This window comes from Erpetoichthys calabaricus, chromosome 1, assembly GCF_900747795.2.
Source record: "Erpetoichthys calabaricus chromosome 1, fErpCal1.3, whole genome shotgun sequence".
Taxonomy (NCBI): Eukaryota; Metazoa; Chordata; class Cladistia; order Polypteriformes; family Polypteridae; genus Erpetoichthys; species Erpetoichthys calabaricus.
Window position 1 is genome coordinate 76,955,006 of NC_041394.2, and position 24,069 is coordinate 76,979,074.

Consider the following 24,069-nt stretch of genomic DNA (forward strand, 5'->3'; position numbering starts at 1 on the left):
GAATTAAAATATTAACATATTTGCATGAAATTAATGTAATTAATCAATGTATTTGATATTTGACACTCGTGTTATTTAAATTTGTACACAAAAAATATCTTTGCACCACATCGTATTACACAACCTAACAATATATGAAATGACACTGAGCTCCTCTGGTGTTTTGAACTTTATTTGTCCCAAAAGAGTAATTTGGTTTATTACAAAAGCTCTTTAAATAAATAAATACATAAATGGATCTCTCTCTCTCTCTTATATATATACCGTATATACTCACGGATAAGTTCTCCCACGGATAAGTCGGGACTTGATTTTACAGTATAATTTCTGGTATTTTATAATGTCTGTCGTATAATTCGAATGTGGAAAACTCACGATATTGGTCCAAGAGATTATGAAATGCTAACGCCCACCTAAGAGAGTAACCACGGAGCACACTGCCTTTTTTTTCTATGTATTGTGCCTACGTGACCACACGGTAATACCCGAACTATTCCAAAGTGATGTTTGCACTGATTTGTGTTTCTTGTATCTCACACCCTCATAAACCTTTACCGTAAGAGCATCCCTTATCTACTGTATGATGGAGCGCTCAATCAGAAGAAAATATGGAACTGGTTTTAAATTAAATGTTTGAAACCACCAGGACTCTTCCTAGAGCTGGCCGGCCATCTAAACTGAGCGATTGGGGGAGAAGGGCCTTAGTCAGGAAGGTGACCAAGAACCCAATGATCACTCTGTCAGAGCTCCAGAGGTCCTCTGTAGAGAGAGGAGAACCTTCCAGAAGGATAGCCATCTCTGCAGCAATTCACCAATCAGGCCTGTATGGTAGTAGCCAGACGGAAGCCACTCCTTAGTAAAAGGCACATGGCAGCCTGCCTGGAGTTTGCCAAAAGGCACCTGAAGGACTCTCAGACCATGAGAAAGAAAATTCTCTGGTCTGATGAGACAAAGATTGAACTCTTTGGTGTGAATGCCAGGTGTCACGTTTGGAGGAAACCTGGCACCATCCCTACAGTGAAGCATGGTGGTGGCAGCATCATGCTGTGGGGTTTTTCAGTGGCCGGAACTGGGAGACTAGTCAGGATAAAGGGAAAGATAACTGCAGCAATGTACAGAGACATCCTGGATGAAAACCTGCTCCAGAGCGCTCTTGACCTCAGACTGGGGCGACAGTTCATCTTTCAGCAGGACAATGACCCTAAGCACACAGCCAAGATATCAAAGGAGTGGCTTCAGGACAACTCTGTGAATGTCCTTGAGTGGCCCAGCCAGAGCCCAGACTTGAATCCGATTGAACATCTCTGGAGAGATCTTAAAATGGCTGTGCACCAACGCTTTCCATCCAACCTGATGGAGCTTGAGAGGTGCTGCAAAAAAGAATGGGCGAAACTGGCCAAGGATAGGTGTGCCAAGCTTGTGGCATCATGTTCAACAAGACTTGAGGCTGTAATTGCTGCCAAAGGTGCATCGACAAAGTATTGAGCAAAGGCTGTGAATACTTATGTACATGTGATTTCTCAGTTTTTTTATTTTTAATAAATTTGCAAAAACCTCAAGTAAACACTTTTCACATTGTCATTATGGGGTGTTGTGTGTAGAATTCTGAGGAAAAAAGTGAATTTAATCCATTTTGGAATAAGGCTGTAACATAACAAAATGTTGAAAAAGTGATGCGCTGGGAATACTTTCCGGATGCACTGTATATACACGCGCACACACACTATGATCTGATAACACACCAGAATGACTAAAAGGAAGAAAATTAAAAAGAAAGAACACTTCTGACTTGGCAGTCCCAGTCCCTAAAAAGTTACGAGCTTCTCTTTTGAGAGCTGAACCTGACAAACTCTTCTCTTTGTGAGCCTGAGAGCTGATATCCAGTTTGCCAAGCTAAATGGTACTCCAGTCTGAAGGCTGAGAAGCAGCCATCATTTCAAGAAGGAAGTATCTAAACTCTTGTGCCAGAAAGAGTAATGCTTTTCCCTAACATGGACAAGGCATAGCAAATTGCCTAGCAGCAGAAAGCAAGCTGAGAAAGCAGCAGCACAATACTGACAAGGATCACACAGCAAAGAGAATGAGTGCACTCAAATGCATGAAGAATCTTCTACTTGAACCCGGAGCAACAACTCCACCATAACATCAAACATCATCCATAAGGACTTGGTATCGTAAATCTTGTGCCAAGGTAAAGAATAACTCTTTACCTTGTTATTATATATATATATATTATATATATATATATATATATATATATATATATATATATACATATATACATATATACACACACACAGTCATCATATTTCTACAGTCCTTATGTTTATCAACATATTTTATTATTTGAGTGTGCCTCAGTCACCTTGATATAACGCTATACATTTTTAAAGATGGCTGGAGATCTGTTATGACCAAAGAATATCAGGACCTCAACTTTAGATCTCATGCAAAGGACTTCACTTACTACACATCATGTCATGTTCCAGACTGTTTGGCCAAGATACTGAGCAGATCTCTACAAGCGGAACCCTACAAGGTTTTAGAGTACTTACTGTAAGCTGTACCATTTGTTCAAATTATTCAAAAATGTTGCAGTTTCTGTTCCATTTGCACTGAATGGCCTGTTTATTGGGTATAACTTCCCCACCAAATGAAATGACAGCTCAGGCAGCAACAGTGTTAGATGTACAAACAATAATATTAAAATTTGCTCTGACTTTTAAGTCATATTGTTTTTGATGGCAAATATGCTGGAACAAACATATTGGCAACAGCATTTACACAATAGTGCCACGTATTCCATTACTCAAAAGATTTCCATCCAGTTTACGGTGGTTGGTAACTGAATATTGAACATGCCGTGCCATTTTCATTTAGAAACATTAAGGTTATCAATGTATTGAGAATGATTCACTACCATAAAAACCTACCAAAGGCAGCAGCCCCTTGCTCCGGAAGCAGACTGCACAATTCATTGCATCTCATCACCGATGGGCTCTGGTACAAAAATACCCAACAGACTTTCATTCCTATTACTGCAAAACAAAAACACTTGGAACAAAATAGTGTAAGTTATATTTCAGTGCATCAAGTACCTGAACGTCACTGTTGATCAGAACTGAATTCCCATTCACACAGCAGCTGTACCCATCTGGCCTTTTCAGCAGAATAATACTTCCTGACACTAGCCTGGAATGGTTTTACCATGACCATGAATTCAGATTTATACACTACCTCTCTAGTCACCAGATCTGACATTCGATTGACCGACTGCAAAATGAAAATGAAAAGCTGTTGGGTCCAGAGATCTTCAACCAGCTAATTTGCAATGACTAGGATGCACACTGTAGATGACATGGGCCAGTGTTTCTGTGCCACACTTATGACACTTTGTTCAGTCCATGCTCTGTCTCATTTGGGGTTTCCCAAGGGTACATGTGGGACCAAAATAATATTATGTAAAATCACCACTTATTCCAATTTTTCAAACTTTTACTAGTTTCAAAAGCAGCAGCTGTTTGTGAAGAAGTAAAATCCTTTAATCCTTTAATAATTAAAAATAAACACATACTAGGGACACTTCAATTGCATGCAGTTTGTCTCCTGATGCAGGTTATCGTTTTTGAAATCAGACTTCAAATGATTTTAATTTACAAGATCCTCCCAAAAACAGTCTCTTCTTCAGCAAAGAGGAATAAAGTAGAACCCTAATTTTCTGCACCCCAATTAACCAAGATTCTGCATTATCTGAGGTGAACCCACAAGTGTGAGGCACTTATTTTCTTATAATTAATAAAAGTTGTTACTCTCCTGTGGCATGATACTCGAGAGCTTCATTTTTTTTTTTTTTTTTTTTTTTTTACTTATAGCTATAATGTATGTAAGGAAACCCGAGGATGTAATTTTTGTGTTTGTTTTCTTCGTAACTTCAGTGGAACTCAATGAACTCCATTTAAGTTTAATGATACGGGACTCAACTCATGCCAGAGGCAGGTTTCACAAGGAGAAATTACCAAATGAATAATCTGGCTTCTCCCCAGTTAAAAGTCTAAAATACATTCATGGTTTGATGCACATAAATTCAAATCATTTTCAAACAGTTTCATGGAAAAAAAAATATTTGGGAAATTCTTGACTATTGTCACATACATGCACATGGGAGGCAGTCTAAGGCCGGAGTTATACTTCACGCGACGCATGCTGCAGCGGACGCTCCTGCTACGCAAGCGTTGAAGTGTTTATACTTGCACGCGTACTTTACATAAATCTGGAGGAATCCACCAGGTGGCAGTGCGAGATATTATCATGGTGAGAACATGTTCGGCTTCTCTGTGTTGTGAATTGCCTAGAATACCCATTAAATTCAGATGACACCTTACCGCAATATCTCTGAAAAGGATGTTTATTGATTAAATCCAGGGATGTGTCCATTCCAGCAAGCATTGGGCACGAGTGAGAAACAATCCCTGGACGATGCCTCGGCTCATCGCAAGGTGAATACAAGCACACACTACACTAGCGTCATTTTAGCGGCACCAAATCCCCAAATCTGCATATCTTTGGAAGGAAACGGGAGCGCACTAAGGAAACCCAGCAGGAAAATGTGTAAACTCCAGGCAGGGAATATCAGTGACATGACTCCCTGCGAGACAGCAGCACTAACGCTCCGCCACTGTGTCACCCCATGTGTGTAATTATTAACAGTATTCATTATTTAAACAAAATTACCGATTTATCTGTAAAATGTAATATACATACTTTAATGCTTTTCATCATGAAAGTGATATCAAGTATAAATCTAAGGATTCTAAATGTGCAGAGAGTTGGAATATCATACATTTAATGTGCTCAGTGTGGCGATCTATTGCTGGCGATTCGCTGCTGTCAGGAGCAGAGGAAGCCCTAGGAAAAAAGACAGCACAGAAGACGGTATTTGAGAATTTTAAAATGTATCGTGTCATTACGATCGGGAATATGCAACGCTTGAATATAAAAGCACCATGAATACCTCTGTATGTTGGCATTTTGCTTCACCACATCGAACCATTTATCAAATAATCGAAGCGCGCACACCGATCTCGTAGGATCCGCAAAGCAGCTTTCTGTCAAATGTAGATAGTAAACAGAGACTCTGACGTCACATTCCAACTTTTAGCACACTGCACCCCCCGACTTTTTGCTGGTACTGCAACTTGCGTACGCATCGCGTTAATTTCTGAGGACCTGCTCAGAGGACGCATCAAATGAATGCTCAGAACGCGTGGCGGCCATGATGCGGGCACGTACGCGTTCTGAGCATGAAGTATAAATGAACCCTTACAGAGTTAGCACTGCAGCCACATGTTGGCTGGGTGGTATTTGCATGTTCTCCTCACATCTACATGAAACTTCCTCCCTCACCCCCCGCCCCCCAATGTTCCCAAGTTAACTGGAAATTCCAAACTAGCACAGTTCAAGTGCAGGTGAGTGTGCCCAACAATGGCCTTGTGGCTACTACCCAGTATTGCTCTGACATGGACTAGATTAAGCAGGTTAAAGAATGTTAACTATGTGTCTACCAACCCCACATGATCATTCCGCTCAGTCTGTATATGTATCTTAATACCGGATTGACTCCCAGAAGTAGGCTGCTGAAATTAAATTTTCTTCATTGAAAGATTTGTTTACAGGATGCTTTTATTTAAAGTGAAAATCATCACAAATGCATTGAATAATTTTATACTGCTCTACAACTGAAGCATTGGATGCTAAGTTACTGAAGGTCACATGCAGAGTCACCTTGAGGAATTAAATCAGGAATCCTGAAGTCTCTTTGCTACTTAATTCTTCTTGGATTGAAGATTTGTTTCCCCACCCTGTAAGCTCCATGTGACACATAAGTGATCCAAACCATTCTGATGAGTGATTGAGCAAAGTCATATGAAAAAGTACTAGCTGCTCAGTCTGATTTTCCATATTTTTCTAAACTTCTTTGATGTGTTTTCAGGTGTGAAAATATATTTTGCTACACCCCACCCAGTCTAAACCAGCTAAACAGATCATTACTATCAACTATTGGGATACTTTGGTTAACATTCAGAGCTGATTCAGACAAATTGCACTGGGATTTTTTGGGGTAGCATGATTGATCTATTGTCAATACACATTTGACACTATCACAGATGAAAAAGCCAACAAGGTTGCTGTTGAAAGCATACAAATGCAGGTGTGTTTCGCAGCAAATGGTAGATTCAAAGCAAATAAATTTTCTGTTTGACTGGTTCACTGACGCAAGTTAAATCTTGCCATTAGTATAACAGTTAGGTTATTACCACACAAGCTGTAAAAGTACATCCTGACAATCAACACAAATTTCTAACACCACAAGAAATTTTTGTTTATTTTTTGTTTTGTTTAATAAGACTTTTAAGGCTCCTCTCATGCATAGTTAGAGTAGTCCTATTATCCAAACAAATAAAGGTTAGCCTAGTTGTCAATCTTCACGGGAATGGGGACCGGTTGTGAATCTTTCCAGGAATGGACAACTTGTCAAATATTGCCCAAAAGGAACTTAAGGAATCCAGAGGCTTCTCAAATTTAAGGTATAGCCAGAGGGAAGACTAGACTATCAAAAAAAGAACATGGACAACAAAAGAAAAAGATGCTTGGCACAGCTGCAGTGTGGAAAGTGCTGATCACCAGTAAACACAAGTGCTTTCCTGAAGTATCATTCGGGTGTATATGAATAACTTAAGAGCTCTTAAAAAATCCGTAATGGAAAAAGAACAGCATTCCAGAGCAAAATCTTCAGTCCCTGTAATATCTGAATCTATTTGAAAATAATTTTGACTTTATATATTAAAAAAAAAAAAAAACACCTGCAAGAATGCAGATAAATTTGTAGGTCACAATGTTTGCTTATAACTTACATTAAAAAGGTATATAATTCACTAAGCTTGTATTAACAATTAGAAAGCACTTGAATAATTTCACAATAAAAATGTTTTACTTGTATATTTTGCAGATATGGGATATAACTCTGCTTATATCAATAACTAACAAAAAGTTAAACCAGAGAATATAAACACATATTCAATAAGGAAACAAAAAGGCCCGAATATTACTCAAGAAAGGGAAAAATTAAACTGGGGTCCTCAGTCACAGTCCTGGAGGGCCGCAGTGGCTACAGCTTTTCATTTCAGCCACTTTCCTAATTAGAAGTCAGTCCTTGCTGGTAATGAAACTTGGTACTTAACTATACACCTTGCTAGCGCCTTTATTCATTAAATGACAAATTTTAGTTACATTGTAGACCAGAGATCCTCAATTACAGTCCTGGAGGTTCAGAGTGGCTGCAGGTTTTCACATCAGCCAATTTCTAAATTAGAACCCATTTATTTAATACTAAAGCAATATGTTTCTTGGGCTTAAGTTTAGGTATTTTGCCTGTTACAATTCAGAACCCTTATTTGATTCTTAGTTTTTAGCAGCTGCATTTATGTATTAACTGTTATCGGTTTTCTTAACCAGACATTAGTTAATAATGAAATGCCAATAATTAATCAATAAACCAGCAGCTCTCCAGCTAACATGCTTCCTTTTAAACCTATGCATACGCACCATGAAGTACCTCTACTAAAAAAAAAAATTAAAAAAAAAAAATGGTGGAAACAAAACACACAGATAATGTTCTTGGAGAAGGAAACAGTTCAATTAAAATTTCTCTTGGATGAATGAAAGCACTAAGCCAAACAGTTTTTTTTTTACCTCCTCTATGCTCGATCAGCTGGCTTGCTGCTGCTGCTGCTTGTGCCGTGCTGCGTGATCTGCATGTTGCGCAACGCTTCGAACATTTAAAAGTCTGTACAGCAACTGTCCTCCTTGTCTCACGGGATGTTAAAGTGTCTCCGAGAAAATTACATCTCGACCCGAGAGAGAGATATATAAAAAACAACAGCTTAGATCAACTTGTGTAAACACTTCAAGCATGTCACCTCTTAATCTCTACTCGCTTAAAAGTGAAAAGGTTCAGCACCTCCAGACTTATCTTATAGCTCATATCTTGCGGTTCCTGCACCAGCCTTGAACATTTTGATGTCTGTAGGTCAATAAACAATATACAGAATTGTTTGAATGTGCAGCATTACTGTCAAAACTAAAGGGAAAAAACACATCACTTGTTTGGGCAGGCAGATATTGAAACAGAAGAAGTCTTCTTTATGGTCACATCAAATTTAGAAAACCGAAAGCCCACTCTATTGAACAAGTAGTTTTAAAAGAAACAGTGTTATATAAAATTAACGACCATGTTATATTTTTCAAAGCATTTCTTAAAAATACATTTGTGATAACATCATTCAACATATTGAAAGAAGCAAAAAATTGTTGGCTAAACATCAGACTGTATCTTCAAGCTATGAACACCTTCTACTAAATGGCAAAATAAATGCTGCCTAGACATGTAGCAAAAAAAAAAAAAAAAGCAATTGAAAAACAGCTGATTTTGCCATCCAGTGGCCAATCAGGGTACAACATAAAAAAAATGAAAATTGACACTGAAAAGAAATACAGCTCACCATGTTTTTATCCCAAATTTTTTTAATAAAACAAAAAAGTTTGGGCGTAATTACATTGTTAAAAATGTTTTTTTTTCCCCACCATGATCAACAAGTGGCAACATTTAATCTTTTTCACATTATATTTGTGTATAAGTGCATTAATGCTATAAATATGCACATACAAAACTTCCATGTCCGTTGAAACATACGCCACATTACTAAATCATGGTGATAAATCAGCTCAGAATCAGCTGTGCCCCAGTTTTCCAACCCCAAATTCATTGTACAACATGGAGCCCACATTGCAGCCAAAATTACCATTCCAGTGACACGCAAAACAGCAAAACTCTAAAGTTCCGATCGACGTTCAATCTTCAACAGTTCAACTTCAAAAATCAGAGTTGCACCACCTTCAAGGAAAGAAATGACAAACTTGTAACAGTGTTGGTCTTTTAAAAACAATACAATAAGAAATACAATATCAATCATTCATCCTATACTAAAAATACATTGACTTAAGAGAATGGATGTGTATATCAACAAACCTTTACTTCAGTGCTTATATAATGGAGTAGCCACTTCTCAAGCACAAAAAAACTAGAATCTAGCAACTTCCCAATATGACCTCAGAGCAATTCCAAATTTGTAAGTACACTGATTCAATGAGTTGCTGAAAGTGCGACATATGCATGCAGACTCCTGCTAGCTCCAGTGTGTTCCACAATTTTTGCAGCTAGCTCATTTTAATCTCATCACACAGATTCTCAACAAGACTAAGACCTGGATTCAATTCACTTTCAAGTACTTGAAAACATTCCAAGATTCTCCTGGAGTGTTGTAATATTAAATATTATTCTGCTGAACAGAAGCAATTATAGGATGAAGGCCCATAACTGTTATAAATGGATGCACTTGATCATAGGTTCATTGGGTCAATATTGGATCAACGGTGATGTTGTTATTCTGTGTTTTTCAGACATTGTTATATTGAAATCAAAAGACCCAACTCAGAAGATGCACCCATAATATTATGTTATACACCAATAACAAGGGTGGACTCAAACTGGGTCATCTGCTGACATATGCGTTCTGTGACAATGACTGGACATTCTTTAAATGTTTTGTTCTATACCACTTTTGTACTCGCAGGTTAATTGACTGACTATCACTCTGTATTAGTCAATTCAGAACCTTTGGGCCACCTATTTCAATACACTTTCCAACTATATGACAAGAACAGACTAGATCTTTTGGAGTAGTATGATTGATCTATTGTCAATACACATTTGACACTATCACAGATGAAAAAGACAACAAGGTTGCTGTAGAAAGTATACAAATGCGGGGGTGTTTTGCATTCAAAGTAAATACATTTACTATTTGACTGGTTCCCATGAATTGAATGCACATACTGTATATCTGGTGGATAGTACACTAGCTGCTATAAACAGCATAATCACTGACTGAGTAGTCAATTATACAAGTACTGGTAGGCGAACTGTACATTAAAAGTGGTCACATGATATAATTAGCACAATTTTTGAGGATTCATGGAATTTTATATTTATTTAACATGACTCAGACATTCACTATAGCTATAGTATTTACTGCCCAAATCATTAATGAATACCTCAGAAAAAACAGAATTAAGTGAGATGGCCATTTCTTCATTAGTAGGATATGTTATACACACCATCTCTGCATACTTAATAAAAACACTAGAAATACTCGGACCTATGTTCTTCAAAGAAGAACCTATCATAAAACACAGCACCCCGGATAACTCCTCTGAGGTTACTGTGATGTTCTTTGCTGCAAGAACATTGTGTATAACGATCTGTTTTTATTGGAGTGCATGACTTGTGTTTAAGATGCTTGTGTCTTGTGGTTGGCCTCTCGTTTTGGTATGCCTTTGTTTTGCCATGGGAGAGTACGACTTTTGGTTATCAGTCAGCCCGTGCAATGCACTCGGTTGTCAGTGATGCAAGCAGGTATAGCGGTTGTTGAAGTGCAAATAATCAACTCGCCTCTGCAACACGTGTCACTTAAAGTGTATGTGCAGCCATCGTCTTCCCATCACCTAGGCCACATGCCTGCACCACTGCCGTTGTTTCCCATTAGGCACACCATGCTTGTGCCTGCCATGAGAAGGACCCCGCAAGACCAATTCATGGGTTGCGTTATGCATATTACAGCCTAACCTCTTCATTCAGACCAAGACAAAGCTGCAAGGCTCAGTGGTTCGCAAGTTTCTGCATAAGAGACAGACAACTCTTATATATTTATATAGGCAATATTGAATTAGAAAAAAAAAAATTGCACTTGTGTAACTTGGTCATGACTAAATTGGAAGCACACATCTTTCATCAAGGACTGGTATTTAGCATTTGTAGTTATTTATACTTAAATTCAGTTCGTCCCATTTCACTTCAAAAGCAGAGAACAATAAATCACAAAATACAAGTACCTTACCTGGGATTTTTGGGGGAGCTCCTCGATCTCCGTATCCTAAGGAGAAATTAAATGAACAATAACAATGTTATGACTGCCGATTACATTTTAATCACTGCCATATCCACCTATATAAAAATTCACTAAGGTCCAAAACAAAAAAGTACTTGACAATGTAAAGACAAAAAAAACAGAACAAACATAGGTAATTAGAAAATAGTGTCATGTCATCCCCTTTAAACAGATAAAACAATTGGTCTACGGTAATCAGTCTGTTCAATTTGGGCTGCCTAGGCAGCAAATGAACCTTATAAAAATAGTAAAAATGGCCATGCTTATTTTACAAAATAAGCTAGGTACATTTCATTGATTTTGTTGTGAAGTGCACCAAATACAAAGCAGCAGGCATAGATAAAACTGTACTAGAAATTGTAAATAAGCCAAATATTGTTGGTTTGACTCGGAGCTGGAGATGGCACCCTTGGATTACTACAATAGGGTAATGGTAAGTGGGAATGGTCGGTTTACAAATGGACCACACTCTTCATCACCAATGGAAAAGTCTATGCCAGGTACTAGAGAAGAGATCATTGCCAATAATCAAATATAAAATTTAGCAGAAGTTGGGTAGAGAGCACATCGCCATGTAAATGCAGACTAGCTCTGTCCAGACACTGATATTTATGAGGCTGTGGTGTGGTTTGCTAATCATGTCTACAAATGATGAGGACAAAAAAAAAAAAAAAAAACTGATGTCTATGCAACTCCTTGTATTTTGTTTAATTTAATGACAGAATACTTGGCTTCATGGTATTCCATTTGATTTATATATTTGAGGGGCATGTGTTGTGTGTCTGTTTTCTAGCATCAGGTTAAATCCGATTATTTCAGGTGCTGGCATCTACAAAGAGAGCCTCATCTCTTCTTGATAATTTTGACTGACAGAACAGCATGGCACAGCATGAATATGGCAGTATTTTGAATCAGTTATAGGTGCAGTACCTCAATAATTCGGGGGGGGGGGGGGAACAAAAACAAAAAACACACCACACACACATACAAACAGATCACCTACTATTTTTTGATTTTATCAATTTTAGAAAAAACATACAACATTCCATACAAATAAATCAATTTCAACAAACATAAGATCTAAAACAAATCAATGCTGAGTCCACCTAAGAATTTACCATGAGAAGTAACTGGGCACAATGCATTGGAGGTAGACTTAAGGCGCTTTTGAGAGAGTGTCTCCCTCGGCCTGGCTGACAAGCACCTGAACATTTCTCAAGAGAAGTTAAGGTATTTTATTTATTTATTTATTTTTATATATAAAGACTGGGGATTCAGGGTTCAGTAACATAACAATGAACAACCTGCCCTCAAAGTGTTAACTTTACATTTATTCCATCTTGGGAGTGGTATTAAGAAATCAGTGCTTCATACAGCTTAGGACGATTGAAAGATGTCCATTATATGTCACAGCTACAATTTACTTACTGTGGTGGATTATCCACTCATCACTATCAGAAACTGAAGGGATAATGCATTTGAATCAAGAGTCAAACAACAAAATGTGCCATGGGTGTCCTAAACTTGCAGTTTCCTATTATCATTTATTTGGATAACTGTGGCTAAAAGATTTTGTTACACATCTTTGTTAATCAACTATACCTTCCTGACTTTAACTGAACAAGAAATTCTTTCATAGGGTATTTTGTCTCTTTTCATACTGCAATTAACAATACACAACTGTCTATGATTTTACCTCTTTAAGATCTTCCTCTCTTAACATAAGTTTGTAATACATATTAAAGAGTTGTGCAAAGTATTAAAAGTTCACATTGTCAATATAAAATACAACCAGGGGTGAAGGGGTCAGCAGGTCAATGGACAAACGGTTGTGCATTACAAATAATTACCTGCTCTACTCATGTACTGTTCACAGCATCTACACATTGCGGAGGTTTTGGTTATATTTTCCTTGGAGTCCAATAAAAAAATAAACCACACATATTTTGTCCTTTCTTATCATGCATGCAAATAACATGCCACACAAAAAAAAAATTAAAAAAACCCCATTATGTTAGTGACAAGATGCATTAACATGAGGATCAGTCCACCCACAGTATGAGCTGGTACTACATAATGTAACTGATCAGCTTCAGAGCACCTCAACACCAAAAATATACCTGCGATCTTCCCATTCAAACTTTGTTGTGCAATGTGCCAATCAGACTGCCTCTTCTCAGTCGCAAGACACAACTGTTGCTTGAAGCGAAGTGAAGTCCTTTTGTTGGTAAAAGTGCTTATATTATTAAAAAAAAATCCAAAAATCCAACATCTGTCTGTCTACTTTTCACGAGGGAATTATTTAGATCTGTTTTTTTTTCTATAATTTGCTTGAACATTCCAGCTGATTTTGCGACTTCTTTCATCGTGCTAAGAATCATACTTCGCTTGCGGAGCCAACTTATTTGGCGAATACAAGATTGGAAGTGGGCCGTGGTACAACAAATGGTGCTGTAGCCAACGCCTGCTCAGAACTAACTGTGGTCATCACTGCTCTTGTGAAAAGAATGGAGATAAATGCAATCAACTCAGAGTGGGACAGGCAAGTTCGTTGTACCACGTGAACATCACGGACAGAATAAAACTGAATAATAAAAAAACAAGCACTAACTTTTACAAGTAGCAAAAGTTTACACCGGGTATTACACACTCAAAACTCAAATTTTATTATATTATAGTACTAATAATAGCAGCAGCTCAATACACGGAGCACTGAAACTCAGTACCTTTGGGTTATAAGGCAGCAGTTCATACCTCTGCACCATTCAAGAATACACATCAACATCCTGTCAGTTGACATTTGAGCTTGGATTTTTAACTCATTGACAGCAACATTTAAATCGAATGATTTTTTTTTTCCCCTTTGGTTGTATTCTTGAATAAAAGTGCATGTGTTTATTTGATATTTGGACTAAAGTCTTCACACATTATACACTTCATGTCATTATTAGTATAACATTGAAAAAGTTTTTGCTTTAGGTATGTGTTCAGCAATTCTTGCCTTGCATGTGTTCCAAATAATGATATACTGTATTAATTACCCTATACAACTCCAGACACCTCACAAGCAGATAAGAGCCTTGAGTTGGGAGAACTTTTTGCTCGAGTTGAGCTCTGTAAAGGGGGTTTGGTTTGGGTTGGGAGATGGGACAGGCAGGCTACTTGCTACTTGTGCTAATCGACACATTTACAAAACAAAAGATGCTGATGGAAAGGTGCAAAGGAATTTAAGGTGGGCCAGGATTACGAGTTTTTTCGTAGGCTTCAGGGATTCTAGTGTTAATCAAAACAAGGTCAAGAAAACAAATTAATCCCTTTACATAAATAACATGCAGAAATATTTAGGAGATTTCTTTGTACAAACATTGGTGAATGCTTCTAGATGGATACACATAGAGGTAGAAAATATGCAGGTCTAAACGGTGAAAAAAGAATAATCAATTTAACAACAAAACTGGTACTCTGATTAGAAAATTGCTCTCAGTGGAAACTTAAGAGAGTTGGTTAAAATGTGTTTTTCAGTTTAAAACATATAAAATTAATCAGGTGTATGGTCACCATCAAATACTACAAATAAAAATGTTAAACTTTCTACTGTATAATGCAAGCAATGCATTTGGGGGGAGGGGAAAAAAAACACCACATACACACAAACACTGCAGTGAGTGGTGCTGGACTATGTACCACAGGGAATAGTTTTTACTAAAGTGAATGTCACTTACCAAGTTCAGAAGGAATGACCAATTTTCTCTTCTCTCCTTCACACATCCTAGAACATAAGCATTCAACATGCCATTGATTATGGAAAAGTTATTGTTAGGAGTTATCCATTTTGATAACTGTTTTGAAAATGTAGCATTTTCATTTCACATACTAGTAATCACCAGGAAAACTCAAAATATATACAAATTTTTATACTATGACAAGCATTACTAGCAACTGAATCAAGTTCTTACAAAACGAACAACACAACATCATATGACATTTCTAGCCAAGCCAACTTACCTAACTAAAACAGACTCAGCTATTATGTTTAAAATTGTTTTAAGCATTTAATAAACCTTACATCTTTAAACTTCTTGTAACCTGGTAAAAGTGAAAAATGTTAAAAGATTTTTAGCAAATTTCCACAAGTTACTAAATAAGTGAAGTCAAAGCAAATTTGTACAAGATTATTAGATTGAAATAGTTGGTTCCACCAGTAAGCTTTTTCTAACTTTACAATAAGTGCAGCAGCTACTAGCAACTAGATATTATACTATATATGCTCTGTAACTACATTTTTGCTCTAATTCTGTATTACTGAAGATTTGTCATGATGGGACTAAAAGCTAAATATGCTAAACTTACACCACACTATAAATTTTTAATTTATTCTTTAAGGACCGCTCATTTTTCAAAATAGCGGATTGCCTCTTTTACATAGGACTACCTTAGGATACCAAAGTTTGCATGTAAATATGTAAAAGCATATTATAACTTTACAAAACACAGTTTCTTTCCACAGTCATGTTAAATTGTACTTTAGAACTGATAAGTCATCAACCTACCATTTATTTAAAATTGGATTTAAATTAAAAAGCTCAAAACCACAAAACATGAGGATTTGAATCAAAGTCATCAAAATGTGTAAAAATTCCAAACAGCAGTTTAATGCGAGATTTTTTTAATTCACTGTTAAACTAAATTATTGTACTGCAATAAAAGACAAATACTTTCTGAGTCCCTCCCAAATCCCAAACACATGCATGTTAGTTTGCTGGATATGCTAACCTGGCCCATTAGGAGTTTGTAAGATTATATAACCAACTGTACTTTGCAATAGGCTGGCACATTATTGGTCACTATCTTTTGCTCAAAGCAGCCAAGGTTGGTTTCAGTCCCCAAAACCGTATGTTGGAAAAAGGTAATTTGGAAGAAGAAATAAATGAGTATTGTCCACATGTAAGGTAAACCAAAACACACACATACACAGTGAAGAAAGTATGCAGTAATGGAGTACATGCCAAGTAGATACACCAAGTAATCAACAAAATAAACGTCAGATTTTTTTAACTGCCCAAGTTCAAACATTTAAATTAAAAAATTACTTTAAAACTTAAATATAATGGTGTCTTTTACAATAATACACACAGAGGAAAATAAATATTGTTCTTAATTTTACATACTATAACAACATGTGCCATGCTTGCAAAGTAATGCTAACATGATAAAACCCTTTGGCTGAAATTGTATTCATTTGAATCTAAATCAAGTGTTCCAGTATTTCAAAACATAGAAAAAAAATCCACGACTTCAAGAGTATACAACACATTTGAAACAAAGCATTAGTAGGCAGATTTTTTTAATGACAAAGGGAAAGTTTGACTTGATAAATTGTAGAGGTCAACTCCAAATATGTTTTTTTTTTAGCATCAAAGCCTGAGAAACTGGTTCAAGAACAGTTTTTTTATCCCCAAATGATAGGGGTCATAACAGCAGTCTTTCAAAAATATTTTTTACATTTATATTTTGCATCGATATTGAAAAACAACAAAATGTGAATGAAAATTCAACTGTGCTGAAAACATTTGGCCAAGTCATACACCATCTCTCTTATCAGTGGTAGTTCCTTCTTTGAGCCTACACAAGATAAGAAAGACTATCTGTCCTTGACTCTGAATTGGATCAAAGTGGATCAGGGAAAAGAAGAAGGAACAGCTTTTATTTATTTATTTTTTAAATACCAAAGTACTATGATGGTGAACTGATTAACACTGTTGCTTCATAAATGCTAAGAATTTAAATTCTTGACATTTCTAAGTGCACGATAGATGGCAATGCCGTGATCTGAAGCTGTCACATTAAAATTGTTTCACACTCCCCTCCTTTTTTCTCCCCTTCATTTATCACATACTAGCTGGGTATTCTGTTCTTCACAGGAGCTTCATATTAAGAAAAAACATATGCATTTTTTCTATTTCTGATTTACAAAACATATTTAATTAATGTGTGTGTGTTTTTTTTTTTTTTGTAGAGGCTAAAAAGAGGACATAAAATATGTAACATGACCAAGAAATTAAAATACCCTTAATAAAAGTAAGATGTTGTGTTTGATTATTTGGACTTGAAACATGATCAACATAATACATGAGACAAATCAATTGACAAAGTAACTTCAATCTATTACTTTGTGGGAATTGAGTAATTGAGTAATTGAGGGAAGGACACTCATGACTAAAAAAAAATGTTCTTTTCAGTCAATTGTAAACTACAACTTACAAGAAAGTTTTGAAATAAATACCAGAGTAACCCCTGGGTAAAACAGCTACTTAGTAAAAAACTGAACTAGTAAAGGACAATGTTAGTAAACATATTTGATGTATTCACTGACTGAAATAAAAGGTTTTGTTTTTAAAATGTGAAGTTAAAAAAAAAAAACAAAACTTTGCAATATTTCATTTTTGATATAGCTCTCTGTAGGCATTGTCTTTGTTTTAGTCATACTGTATTGTGTTCAAACCCTATTTAAGGAGAAGTTTGTATTCATTTGAATTAGCCGGGAAACATTAGCACAGCTTCATATACTATTGTCTATTATGTAGTCTATGAAAAGGATGTGGCCCACATTATAGAAGAATATGTATACCAAGATTATAATCGTACTACATAAATTAAAAAAGTAAAATAGGGAGTTAAACTGGAAGTCAAGATAAACTGTGTACTTCTTTTAATCTTACCCCAGTAATCCTTGGTCCCAACCCTTGATCACCTGTCCTGTTCCAAGAGTGAATGTAAAAGGCTGATTGCGTGGAATGCTGCTATCAAATTCAGTTCCATCTTCCAACTTTCCCTAAAATTGAGCAACATCCTTTGATTATCACAAAATAAGATAATTCAAAATTACACATATTTGCATTAGTAACTTGGCAAACACAATTTTTAAGAGCAAGGTCATTTTTTGATATATGAGCTAAATCTGACACTTGTCAGAGTCTGTACCTTAAACTGGTGTTTGGATTAAAAGGAAAAAAAAAATGTTCCATCCAAAACATTTAGCAAAATAATCATAAATGCATGCTAATTCACATTCAATTCATATACTGTTTGTTAATACTGTAATAGTGTCAAAAGTACATTTCTAAGAAATGCTTAAAAATTATTCTTATTTTCACAATCTACACAATCCCTGCTTTTCAGTTTGATAGCAATGTCATTAACTCGCTCTTCATATTAGCTTTTTCTGCTGAGCTGAAAAAAAATTCAGCTTACTCAGATTTAATTTTTTCTTTGCACAACTTTTTTTAGTTTTTATCCTGCAGATTTGCTTGGTCTGTATAACTCCTTCATGATACTTCTACTATTAATCATTTTGTTTCCAGTTTTGTAACTTTTACACCATGACTATCTTGGATTGCCTTATATAAAGCTCATCTTTAAAAATTATATTATTATTATTATTATTAAACTTATATTGCACTTTTCTCACTACTCAAAGTGTTCTCCATGCCGGGAGGACCCGGGAAGTGAACCCACAATCTCCTTACAGCAAAGCAGCAGCGCTACCACTGCACAACCTCCATTTAAATTTGGAGGAATAAGCTTATCTAAATATTTATGCTACAGTTTAACTAACATCAATAACCAAAAATACATACACTAATGCAGTTACTTTACCCTAGCTATGAGTTTATAAGCAGTATTATCCTCAGGACCAAAAGTAGAAGGAAGTAATCAGTCTTAGTTGTTGTCTGGTTCTATCATCTCAAAGGCTGAAAGTGACGCTTTACTATGTTCATTGGCCACAAGGGGTGACAGTATGATTTGTATTACATTGTCTAGGTTTCTTGAATCTCATCGTACCTTGCAGTTTTTGCTGCAGTTACATTCTTTTAGATTTCACCCAGTGGTCCTCTCTTGTTAGCTTAAAATACGTCTTAATTAATTCATTCTCGTTTCCATCAATGAGATGAATACCTTGTATTCAGTCCCTCTTTTATACAGTCCCTCTTGCTTGTGAACCATTCTCTCCTTTAGTGAGGTTAGAAAAAAAGGCAGTACCCACTCCCAAATACATTACAGGTTGTCTTCACCTGGTAAAGTTCAAGGTTGATTTTCCTTGGGGAGGGAAAAAAAAAAAAAAAAAAAAAAGTTGGCCTGCTTCAGACATCAGAAGCTGAAACCAAGCTTACTTCATTCAGGGAAGGCACAGGGCTAGTGCGGTCACTAGATTATTACAAAGGAATGATTGGTCATTTTGCCATTGGTGTCTTGGGTGCACAAAAGTCCAACACTAAGTTGGGAACTGATGCAAAAGTCGGCACAGGGGAGTAATGTTTATTCTTCTAGCTGTACAAGTGATGAAACAACATAAGACTAGTTGCCCAAGCATCAGGGATCTACTAGCATTGCCTTATCAGATATAAAAGGGAGAAGCCCAGTCTAGCAGTTCCATTAACCAAAAAAAAAAAAATCATCCTTTAATTTTCTAAGGGATTTCATGTTGGCTGAGATGAGTGTTTGATGTTAAGTGTGCAGTCAAAGATTGCAACTCAGATTGGAGAGCAGCGGGGAAAGGCTCATGTGCTATGCCAAAGACAACGAAAAGAATGTCACTTTTGTCATACCCTGTATACTTTTTAAGCTTAATATTGTAAGTGCCTTGTGATGGAGCATGCTGTTAATGGCACTATATAAAGCAGAGACTAGTGGATTGACTGGATTAATGGATACAACTATATAAATACAACAGAACCATTAGTCAGAAAAGAAAAGAAACTCTGAAAGCTATTTAATATTATAATACAAGCAGTGTTGCATGTCTCAACTCAACCCATATTATCAAACAATAAAGAATAACTTTCTGAAGACCTGGTATTAACATAATCAAGGAACCCCATTAAAGAAGACTACATTTTACATACCGATAGATTAAACTCGAAAGAGTGACATATACCGTATAGTGCATGTGCAAGACATCTCCTTTGCGTGATTTTATCTGGCAGTTATCCACCCGCTTTTTGACTCCAATCTGCAATTTCTTTTTGCCTTCACTGCAGCTGCAGACTGAGATGGCCAACAGAAGTAAAGCAGCTGTAAAACTGATTTTCATGATAACTGAAAGAAAAATTAACAATGTATGACATCAACAAACAGGCCACAAGTTTATAATGTTTTACATTCTTTTAATTATTATCAAACAATCTACTTACTAAGTATTCAAAATTCAGGTTAAAAAAAGCCACAGATAAGCTTAAATGGTATAGCAAATTGGGATGAGATTATGTGGCACTAACCCATGTGTATTGTTTCTAAAGAAAATGTGGCTTTGTTGATATATTCTAGCATATACATATATTAAAAATCAATTTAAAAAAATAAAAATTCATTAATAGTAGTATTCAGACTCCAGCTTTTTGACTCCTGCTCTAACGAATCTGAACTGGAAAAAACAGACTACAGAAGGCATAATGCGACTTAGTGTAGCTTAATTTAACCAGAGCTTTACTTTTTGGAAGTACTGCACAATTTTTTTGATTTACTAGTATACTTGTAATTTCTAATTAATTTTTTTAATACAGTGTCCCCTTTCAAATTGCATGATATTTACTTAAAATTAAAAAAAAAAAAAAAAACTGGGGGAATTTAATTAAAGGCATAACGAACTTTCATTTAAGACACTGGTTAGAATGAAAACCAGTAGCAAAACTACTGCCTGGACCACAACAGCGAGACACAGTATAAAATTAGCAGTTGTTGCACATTGGAGAAGATATATTTTTCCCACATTGCAGACTACCATGCTATAACTACTACACAGCTTCTTTAAATTCATTAACACTTCAAATATAACTGCGGAGAAATAATGCAAGCACTTTTGTAGCGTGAAAGAGTACAAACCAGAAAGCTAGAGTTCCTCTTTATTAATCACCACATAGAGCATAATCATACAGTACGGTTACACTTAGCCTACTGCTTGTACTTCTTTAATACGGAAATGTCTATGAGCCTATAGAGAGATTGTGGACAGTTATTTCAAATGCACAAACTGTGCACTTCATTTTAACCTAATTCGGAGGTATCAAATTTTAAGGTCTATGTATAAATTTTGAATTTTTTGGTTAAGTATTGCATGTGGTTTTCATGAGTTTTTCATGGCATTTTGTGGGTCTTGCCTTGGACTTCTACCCTGCGCCTGATAGTGCTGAAATGGGCTGTGTGGAATACGAGACATTCGAATGAATTAGCTGGATTGAATAGTGTAAGTATTTATCCATAGTTCATTTTAAACATGACGATATAAGCAGCGCGTACAATACAGTTCCGCTTTTTTTCCCCCATGGGATTCATAAAGTTTTTCACATTTGATGTACTCTAACGCTATATGTTGTCGTTTTTTTCTCTGTCTATGGCCGGGTCTAGGCATTTGAACAAATACTTAGGACACGTCACGATTTGTGCCGAAGCGGCCAAGGACTCTCCTGTTTCGAACGACAAAATCCGTTTCATGCGTATAGCATTTCTGAGTAAAATATGCAAATTACAAACATTACACGTGCACGTTCCAAGGTATATTCGATACTGTATTTCTAAAGCAGTATATTCACAGAAATCCTGTAATAACAAGGCATCGCTCCGAAAAGCTGTCTTGACTAATACCAGGCAGGATTACAGATGAACTTGGCTAATATTTCCAATGACTACAGAATGAATTTGCAAACTCCCCTCAAAAATAGTACACTAGAAGTAAGCGACACCAAGCATCAAAATCTTCAGCGAAAAACAAACGTTATATATCTGTACAGTATTAACTGCTACTCAAATTGTTTACAAAAAAAAAAAACATTACCTTTATGCTTTTGGCTTCACAAATCCGACTCCCATAAACTTGACAGCCGTTACTACTACTGCTACTACTCTCTTCCTCTTCTTTTGGAAATCGAGACAGGAAGTATTTTTCTGACAGTTGAAGCAAATACATCCGGGTTGAATCGTTGCCACTCATAGCCAATCATTGAAAGAGTTGGATTTGGAAGTTTAGCGCTCTTGCTTAAACGAGTTTGATGGAGTATTTGATTATCGAATACATTTGCCAATATTGATAATAAGCGGTGGTTTAGATTGTTACATTATAATCTAATAAATAAATTTTCATTTGTTTGTACATAAATATCATCTCTGTTACTAACACGTCTGTGAATTAGCATAAAGTAACGCCCCCTGTGAAGAGTCGATTGTGTGTTGCGTGCTTCCAGGTAACAGCAGGCAACATAAAACAGGACAATCTTGTTGCCATCCTTTACCATTATCTTTAGCTAATAGTTGTACAAAAACAGTTGTTCATTTTTATATAATGTAGTGCCTTCACTAGTCATGCATTAATAGCTTTGCAAGTACTTAATAATAATTAAGTAGCGACTTAAAGTTCAGTACAAGTTCAACATCAATATTAACATCAGTATTCCTCCGGAAGGACAAAGAGGAGTTGGTGACACGGTTAACATTCAGTGTAAGTTATTTACTACCAAAATTGTTTTGAGTTGGAGACAGAACATTAAAAGACACATGCAAATAAGAACTTCACCATACTGTGTACAAGTGACAGTACTGATCTTATAACCCTAACCCTATATAAACGATTAACTTCAATCATGAAATTTGATTAATTTAGGAGGAAATAGAGCTATTGTTAATATAGAGAGACAAAACCAAGGCCATGAATGAAATGTAAAACAAAGTGAATGCCAGAGAGTGGGAGATATTAAAGTGATCATGTTTATTATATGATGTGAATCAAACTTCAACAGTGATTAAAAGGGTTACATAGAAGTTATATACAAGTCTGTAAAGAGGAAATACCTGGACTGATCATTCTGTTTGAGTAACAGCATATTTTGAGTGTTGTGGAAAGCAATGTTTGGCCAGCTATTCACCACTTGCATAAAGAAATTGTAATCTAAGTGCATTATTACACTGGGCTTTAGCTACACTAATGCAAGTGCCTTACAACTGAAAGAAAAACACACTATTATTATTAGGCTGACATCCTTCCTGAAGGCAATTTAAAAAATTTAAGAGATGCTATTGGTTATTTTTTTCCAATTGGAGCAGGTGAATTATTTTGCTAATGATTACACAGTATCAGTAGCAGGATTTGAACCCACTACCTTAGGATATGAAGTCCAGAGCTTAAAGCAGTACACCACACTGGTGCCAATATGCAATATTAAACATGTGCTAAGTAATCAAGTGGACTATACATAAAGCACCATGTTTCATTTGCATAAAGAAAAGATAAACTGAGGGTTTTACAAAAGGAGGATAACATGCCAAATATTAGCCAGCTTTTCAATTTTCAGTACATCATATCAGAGAAAAGAGCCACAGTTAAAGAACACTAAAAACAAAAAAAAAAGGTTGGATTTATTTAACTGCATTGTGGACATTGATTCCACATGAATTGTTAGCATTTATGTTGTCCTATACTTCTGTATTGTATCAACACATACACTAATTAGCCACAAAATTTGAACCATCTGCCTAATAATGTGTAGGGCACCTTTGTGCTGCCAAAAGAGCTCTGATCCATCAAATAATGGATTCTGCAAGATCTCAGAATTTGTCCCGTGGTATCTGGCACCAAGACATTAGCAGCAGCTCCTTTATGTCCTATAAGTTGTAAGGTGATGCCTCCATGAAGTAGACTTGTTTTTCCACCATATCCCATAGATGCTCAGTTGGCTTGAGGTTTGGGGAATTTGGAGGCCAAGTCCAGACCTTGAACCCTTTGTCATGTTCCTCAAACCATTCTTGAACAATTTTTGCAGTGTGGCAGAGCACATTATCCTGCTGAAAGGGGCCACTGCCATCAGGGTATGCCACTACCGTGAAGGGGTGTATATGGTCTGCAGTAGTCTTTATGTAGGTGGTACATGACAATGTAACACTCACATGAATGCCAGGATTCAAGGTCTCCCAGCAGAATATTTCTCAGAGCATCGGAATGCCTTTGCTGGCTAGCCTTATT

General features: G+C 36.2%; 1 protein-coding gene across 1 annotated transcript; it reads right to left on the bottom strand.

The window, feature by feature from the left end:
- Window positions 1-8,562: 8,562 nt before the first annotated feature.
- On the bottom strand, window positions 8,563-22,019 carry fkbp2 (FKBP prolyl isomerase 2). The gene is made up of 6 exons (XM_028802387.2): window positions 21,892-22,019; window positions 19,999-20,159; window positions 17,783-17,895; window positions 14,786-14,832; window positions 11,013-11,048; window positions 8,563-8,950 (listed from the first exon to the last, which is right to left on the bottom strand). The coding sequence occupies exons 2-6, from the start codon at window positions 20,152-20,154 to the stop codon at window positions 8,889-8,891; spliced, it is 414 nt and encodes a 137-aa protein (XP_028658220.2). The 5' UTR covers window positions 20,155-20,159; window positions 21,892-22,019; the 3' UTR covers window positions 8,563-8,888.
- Between the last annotated feature and the right edge of the window lie 2,050 nt (window positions 22,020-24,069).